At 38.6% G+C, this 7,500-nt stretch overlaps 1 protein-coding gene across 1 annotated transcript in view; it reads left to right on the top strand.

Moving 5' to 3' along the window:
• cnpy1 (canopy FGF signaling regulator 1) overlaps positions 1-1,333 on the top strand; it is a gene marked incomplete at its 5' end in the record, with an annotated part of 16,381 nt that extends 15,048 nt beyond the window's left edge. The window contains 2 exons of the mRNA XM_080011210.1: positions 192-288; positions 1,231-1,333. Of these exons, the coding sequence (XP_079867336.1) occupies positions 192-288; positions 1,231-1,271 (138 nt within the window). The 3' untranslated portion in view covers positions 1,272-1,333. The remainder of the gene's footprint in view (positions 1-191; positions 289-1,230) is intronic.
• Positions 1,334-7,500: the final 6,167 nt, after the last annotated feature.

Genomic DNA, 7,500 nt, shown 5'->3' with positions numbered 1-7,500 from the left:
GGTTCTGACGTATCAGTTCGTAAGAGAGCTACAAGATGGCCGTGCGGCATGGCAAAAAAAATGGCCGCCAAAGCCCGGAGCGCAATTACCCTCCGTTGTGCTTAAACAACATGCTAGTGCACCTCCTGTGATGGCGGGGACTAGTGTTCCTTATGTATGCATGGCCCCATCCTCATCTCCTTTCCTTTCAGTGTGAAAGCATTGTGGAGGAGCTGGAGGATGACATCATGTCTCTGTTCAGTCAAAACTCGGAAGATGTGGAAGAAGAACTGTGCAACAATGTGTCAGGTACCATGTAATCCTGTTAGTTTGTTTATTTATTTATTTTCAGAATTCAGATATCTTATTAATACACATATTGTAGTGAATCGGTGCAGATTTACTCCTCTTAAAATATAAAAATGTGGACTCTTTATCTAACCAGGTAAGCCATTATTATGTTAATGTAATTAAAAAGAAAACTGCACCCTATGTGTTGTATTTTATAGTGGCTTTGGTTTTGCTGTCAAAGACATGGCAAAATTTGTAGTGTATAATTTAAACACCCGAGTAGTAGTGTCACTGTTTATATATATTTTAATATTTTTCTCCCAATATTGGCACATTGCTGAGATACAGTGTTTTGATGATTTCATTTATCATTAGGCTTTGGTCATTTAATACAATCATGCCCCATTACTGTATTCACACAACTGCTACTAGTTGAAGTTGAGCATGTAGATGCCATTTTGTTATCACTGAGTATGAAAAACTAAATAGAGGTACCGGAAAAAATACCCTATTTTTTTTTTTTTTTTTTTTTTTTTTTTAATAAGCTTAATCTTTTATACTGATCGAATCTATTTCTAACATTGCAAAAAGCAATTTAAAACAATAACCTCCAAATCCGAATCTTAATTATAGGGAATTTCTCTTGTTGCAGGTGCCAACATAGATAAAATGCAAATATTCAATCAAGCATGATGTAAAAATAATACAATAAAACAGTGTAATCAAATTCATGTTTCAAAGGGTAAAATCCCAATTTATTTTCCAAAGTTTGTGGCCATTCTTGTTTTTTACAATGTTGTCAATGTCTGAGTATTTTGGATTTGTTAATTTAATTACCAGAGAGAGGATTTTTGTAAACCCTCGCCCCAACCCTAATATAATTCAATAGTAGACATACGTAATGCCTAAATATTAGGAAGCCCAGATTTGCTAATGTTTCCTTTCTGCTTTCAATTCCAGACTACTGTATAGATGCCAAACTCGCAAACGAGGAGCTATAGTTAATGATATGACCCATTTATATTTACAATATAAGAAGATGGGACCAAACATGTTGCTCACCGGTCAAGAGTCACAAACAATAAGAATTCTCTTGAAATAAACTGTTGGTGAAAAGTGAATGGTTTGGAGTTCTTAGACTTTACACAACACAGCACTACTTTACACAACTCTATTCAATTTATTGCAAATAATGCCATCTAAATGAAGACATCAGATGCTGCAATGTTACACCCACCACTTGCTTGCCAGTAATCTAATAATTAATAATCTTTGTGTATTGATTATAATGCATTTTTGTCACAATGTACATGATAGGAACATGACTAACACTGGATTTTTATTTTAATTTGAGGAGGTTGACAAGTGTGTTGTGTTGACTAAAGTAAAATATAATATTGTGTGATGGGATAACAAACTGGTCTCATTTGGACAACATGTTGTAGCATCTATTTTATGATTGGCTACAGCAAAGTAGTTTGCACTTGTATGAAGATTTTAGCAGCACTAGAGCTTAAACCTCCAGTATGTTTGGTTACTTATTGTTTTTTTTCTATGGCACTGCCTGCTGCAATAAACCAATCCCACAGTCACTGCCATAGATTATAATCGTTTGGAAAATCTCAAGCCCTTGTTAAAACGTCACTTACCAAAAAAAGTATCCTATGATTATCCAAGTTGCCCCACACACTTGCTTGGTCCTCTATCAATTCTCCACCTCAAAGCTTTTGACTTGTTGCTACACATTGACTCCATTATTGACACAAATTTAGCCAGTGGCATTATTACTGACCAACTATTAACCCCATTTCCCATTTGCAACAACCACTGGTGGAGGAAAGCAGAAAGTGAAAGGGGTCAGCTGTGAGATTTAACCAAACCGATGAATTAACAATTTTTGGCTAAATAAGACGAGCACAACCTAAGATATTCTGCTGGAGAAGGAACAGCCCGAATGTGCGATGTAAAGCAGCATAACTAAAGAAAATGAAACCCCCTTCATCACTTGATTTCTGTTTGCTGTGTCACCTCTCACAGCCTGTTCTTCAATAAGTAGTGCCCACTCGTTATTCTTTAAATATATCAGAACTTGTTGGCGATGTTGGCGCTGGGTGTTAATAATGGAGATTTAAATTTTCAAGACATTACACTGTTGAATTTAAGCAGTTAAGCAAAATAAGCAGATTAATATTTGTATCGTCGCTTCGTTCTGCTCTGATTGCCACTCTGGATTTTATTTCAGGATCTGATCATTTGCTATTCTCTCATCCTGTAACATTACAGTAGAGACTGAAACATCTAGGTTGCGTAGGCAACCACGGTTCCCTGAGGAAGGACCAGATCTGATGATCAGTCCCATGAGTAATAGATCGCAGTTCCTGCAATAGGGAACAGCATTGAGACAGACTGCTCGGTCTTCCAGTTGTTAAAGGCCATCTTCAGTGTTTTTTCCTTCAACCTCAAATGATTTGCTTATGTGGTCACAATGTTCACTCACTTGCCCTTATTGATGCTAACTTGTAGCATTGATGAAAAGTGTGCTTCATTGACTACTGGTTGCCATGGCGTTGCTAATACATGATGTTCAATGAGCGTACCCCCAATAAGCGTACCACCTGGTTCCCATTTGCACCAAGATTTTTGAGAGAAACGATGTGAAATTGACTGGAGATGGCTTAAAATAACTTTGAATTCCAAATGATCTTATTGATCTAATTCTAATGCCACGTAAGAAAGGAAAAAGTCGCCTTTGGCGTCATCGTTCCCACAAAACTCCTTATGTGAATACTGAGTTTCCTCTTTGACCAGGGAATGCAGTGGGAAGAAGGAATCCTTAGCAGGGGCAGCTTGGCCCATTGTGTCGCTGGCTGTCTCAACGTGTCACCGCACCCCAAGCTTATACCCCTGACAGATCAAGGGTTACCAAGGTGGCTGGCTGACCACTGCTTGACAGACAACAGTCAGGCCTGCTAAACTCTCATTTCCTATGGCATGTCAACCGTGTCCTAGAACTAGAACGCCCATTTGTGCACTTTTTTAAAAACTCAAATGTAACATCTGTTAAAAAAAACATGATAATTCTGCTTTTCTGGAAATCTCATGTTTCTTTTTGGCATTATCTTTGGGTGATTCCTGCCTTGCTGTGGGTAATGATGAGCGGCTTATTTTATTAAAGCCAGTCCAAACGCTACACAGGTAATTCCTCTCGTTCTCTAGAGATTGGAGATGAATAACTCTTGAACTCCTAAGTAAAAGAAACTGCCCTGACTCATTCCTCACAGTTTCCATATCTTGAGTGCATAAATAAACTTGTTTAAAAAGCTAGTTTGATGATGATCTCTTTTAATTATTGTTGTTGTTTTTGTTATTATCATTATTATTATTATTATTATTATAATTATTATTATTATTATTATTATTATTTTGGTTGTGTTTATCCATATGTCCTTCAGCCTAAATGTGGTTGCCGAGCTGTGGCATTAACTTGTATGCTAACAAGATTAAAATATATTTGACCTGGAGATTAGCATAGTTGGGGCTCCCTTCTTTTTGCTTTTTCGGTGGCGGCTTTGATCAGTGTTGCGAAGCGAGGCCCGGGCTTGGGCCCGGCCATCCGAGGCCCCGGTGTGAAATCGGCCTGATGTCATCCCCCATTCTCCACCTTCCCCAAGCTTTTAGCAGCCGTAATTATATTTCCGCCACAAAGAGCCCCCCCGTCCCCTTCATTCCATATTCCAAGTTTGACTAGGAAACGTTTTGGAGAGCTATGGCTAAATTACCCAGTGGGGGGAAGGGGGGACAGGATGGGCCCTCTTTTGTCTGAGATAGACACAAGGGGACATCCATACCTCCTTAGATGCGCTCCTCCTTTCTCTGCTTGTCTACCCTCTGCCTCTGTCTTTCATGAGAGGGGTTACATTTTATATTCTGTGACACCGGAGTTGTGAATTTATTGGTGAACTCAAATACTTTCGTATTTTTCTCTTTTTGCATAATGCCTGTACATGTTTGCTTAGAGGACAAACCAAAATATATTTTTGGGTTGAAATCTTAATTTAATGGAACTTTTCAACAGATCTTTCTTTCTCAACATTTTTCTCCAAATGGAAAAATTAGTTGTGGTTTCTAATTGAAAACAATTACATCTAGGAAGAAAAAAAGTGAAGTGGGGAAAACTCCAAGTGAAATGATGTGGTGAGGAGGAAGTATTTTTTTTTGTGTGATGGTTTTTTTTGTGGAGGTTACCTTAAGGTTATCAAAACAGTGCTCAAAACATAGCATTATTCAAATAAGGAAAACCTCTCTCTCTATCTCTAAATCTCTCTCTAAAGTCAGCTATTCTACTCATTTCCTGTGTGAATTTTCCTGTTCTGATAACATCTAAAAAGGAACAGCAGACTGTAGCTGTTTGTTTGCCCTCCGTTCTTGACTCAAGCTAGTAGTCTACTATTGGTGAAAATCACTGGTTAGCATGGTGCTGCTAATACAAGTAGTTCATGAAAAAGTATTTGAAGACATTTTTTCACTTGTTTTTCACCTGCTTACTTGAGGGCCAAGAAACTGATCTTGTGAACATCAGAACATTGAATGCTAACAATGAATAATTTAATATGTTTGGCATTTGGTCTTGATTCCATCTTGAGTTTCCAGCATGGTATGTCCAATACAGAGCGCAACAGAAGTGAAATTCCAGCAAATATATTTTCAGTTCCTGAAAAGGAATGATTGAAGCAGCATATTTTTTCGGCCTAGAGGGGGCAGCAGTGTATCCATTCAAATAAAATGACTATTGGATGGAGTAAAAACAGGGTTTTCGTTGCAAACTTTCATTCCACTTTTCCCATTTGACATTGGTCAGAGCATAGCAATTGGATGTCTGTGAGGAAAATGTAAAAGCAATAAGACCTGGGGCAGTCAGTCATCTTTACTGAGCCACTTGGTTTAATTGTATTGTGACAGATCTGCCTCATGTCTGACTGCATGCCTACTTCAGTTTAAAGAGGGCAGCAGTGTGTTACATGTATTTGTATTTTTTGGGTTGCAGTGGTTGTTGGCAGGTGTAGTTCATGAGGATAGCACAGCTCTTGCTGGTAGGCCTGTTTTGGACCCTGTTTGTGTATCCACACTTAGTGGGAATAGTAACAACACCCTGACAACCAGTGATGAACAAAGCAGCTTTACACCAACATCGCGAAAGTAGCTTCAATAACAGAAAATAAAAGTGAATGTAGGGACCACTTTTTCTCCTCAGCTCAACCTGAACCCAATAATAGAATATCTGACTCATACAAATAGGCTCGCATATAGGTCAGTTACCACAAGGCAAAACGAGTGTCGAGAAATGGTTTTATTTCACCAACCGTTGGGGCGCAGCAGCTTCAATAATCATACGTCACTTTTTTGGCCAAATGCCATTTAAAGAGTTGGAAATTTTCCATGCACCAAAAGGGTTCCAAAAACCACTAAATATTGGAGGGGACATTTTACGGTTCGAAATAGATCCAATGTATTTGTTAAACGCAAAAAGGGATGCTTAAAGAATCTTTCTCTGAGCTAACTTGGCAGGGGCGCAGTCAGCCGCCGCTGTTTGCATGTGCAGTCTGACCTTCCTCCAGGTCCTCTGGCTATTAACCCCATCTGTGCTCAACATCTACCTCCCCACCCGCCCCCCTTCATCATTTTCACAACCATAGAGTAACTTCGGCCAAGTGTTGGCGAGGTGCGGAAGCCCATCAAATCAGTGACCGTTTGGGTGTTTACTTCCACATAGGAGTTGGCTAGAGAAAGGAAAATGCAGATTAGGGCTATGTGAGCCATTCAGTTGAGATCCGAGGTCAATACTGCTACCACTGCTACTGCCGAGACAGCCAATGGAATGGTCCGCAGAGATAACTCCCTGGCCCTTTGTCTAGCGAGAGCTCTCTCTCTCTATCTCTCTCTCTCTCTCTCTGTCTGTCCTTCTCTCTCCATTGCTCACTCTTTGTTTTTGTCGTTTTTTGTCATCCTGTTTATCTGTTGATTTTTTGCATTCGGCAGTTTTTCTTCCTTCCTGGACTGTTTTGTCTGAATTTGTGAAAAGGGGCATCAGGTAACCACTGGGGTTCACTATGTCTGCTAATAGTTGATGGAGCTTTCACAGAAGTTGGTGTTGGGGTGTGTGTGTGAGCTTGTGCGTGTGTGATGAGAAAGATTTTAAAAAAGAATATTGAGACCATTTCCTGTTCCCTTTGTTCTGAGATTTGCTCACATTGATAATTGATCAATCCAATTTTTATAATACTAAATACTGTAACTTGACAAAGGAAAGGCATTTTTTGGCTGGGGATTGCCATGTCAGTTTAGAAAGTGAATTTGCTGAGGCAAGTAGACAATATAGTGCTGATGTAACCAAGGTTGAGACCATTCCTTAATGTATTTCCTGAATATAGGGCAATGGATTCGCTCTTGAATTCAAATGGGAGGTTGTTATAAGGAAATACTGAGAGACACATTTTTGGACTGCCTTGTGTATTGCAGTTCTCAGATAGCTCATAAGTGAGGTTAATAACTTTTCAAACAATTGGCAAAGGAGATAATTTCTATACATACTTATAATTCATTGCCATATTAACCTTTTACTCCCCTAGATAAATACACCCAAAATAATAAATTTAAATGTAAAATAACAAGCTACGTGTAAAATTATTTTTGCTCATTGATCAAATTGCCAAATTACTAGGTTCTGATCTTACTGTTTGACATGCCTACAGTGCACTCTTACAAATACCTCTAATTTATTACACATTTCAATTAATTTAATTCATTATCATTATTATCATTTTATGAATGATTCATAAAAGTTCAATTTACGAAGAAATTATTTCAACTGCAGCCTGGCAAATATCTATGATGGGTTATTTTTCTGCCTGGGTATGAAACATTTGTGAGGCCACATATCAGAATGAACTGGTGGAATCAGTTGATGTTGCATTCATGACTGTGGGACGCTACACACACAAACAGTTTTGTCATCATTGGCCATCCCTATTCCTGCTTGTTTTGAAGCTACACATTGAAATGTTTTCCAAGCACTCACGCACTCTTGGGTTTGTACAATAACAAGTCTTGTGCCATCATGATGCCATTGAGGCGGAAATAAACAATTTTTATTATAATGGTGGTCAAAATGGATTCACAAGGAACAGTATATGTTTCATGAGTAGATTAAAGTGATTATTGGTCAAATGGGAC

The sequence above is a fragment of the Zeus faber genome (assembly GCF_960531495.2).
Source record: "Zeus faber genome assembly, chromosome: 12".
NCBI lineage: Eukaryota > Metazoa > Chordata > Actinopteri > Zeiformes > Zeidae > Zeus > Zeus faber.
The sequence above is the reverse complement of the archived record's forward strand: the minus strand, read 5'-3'. Positions and strand labels throughout refer to the sequence as shown.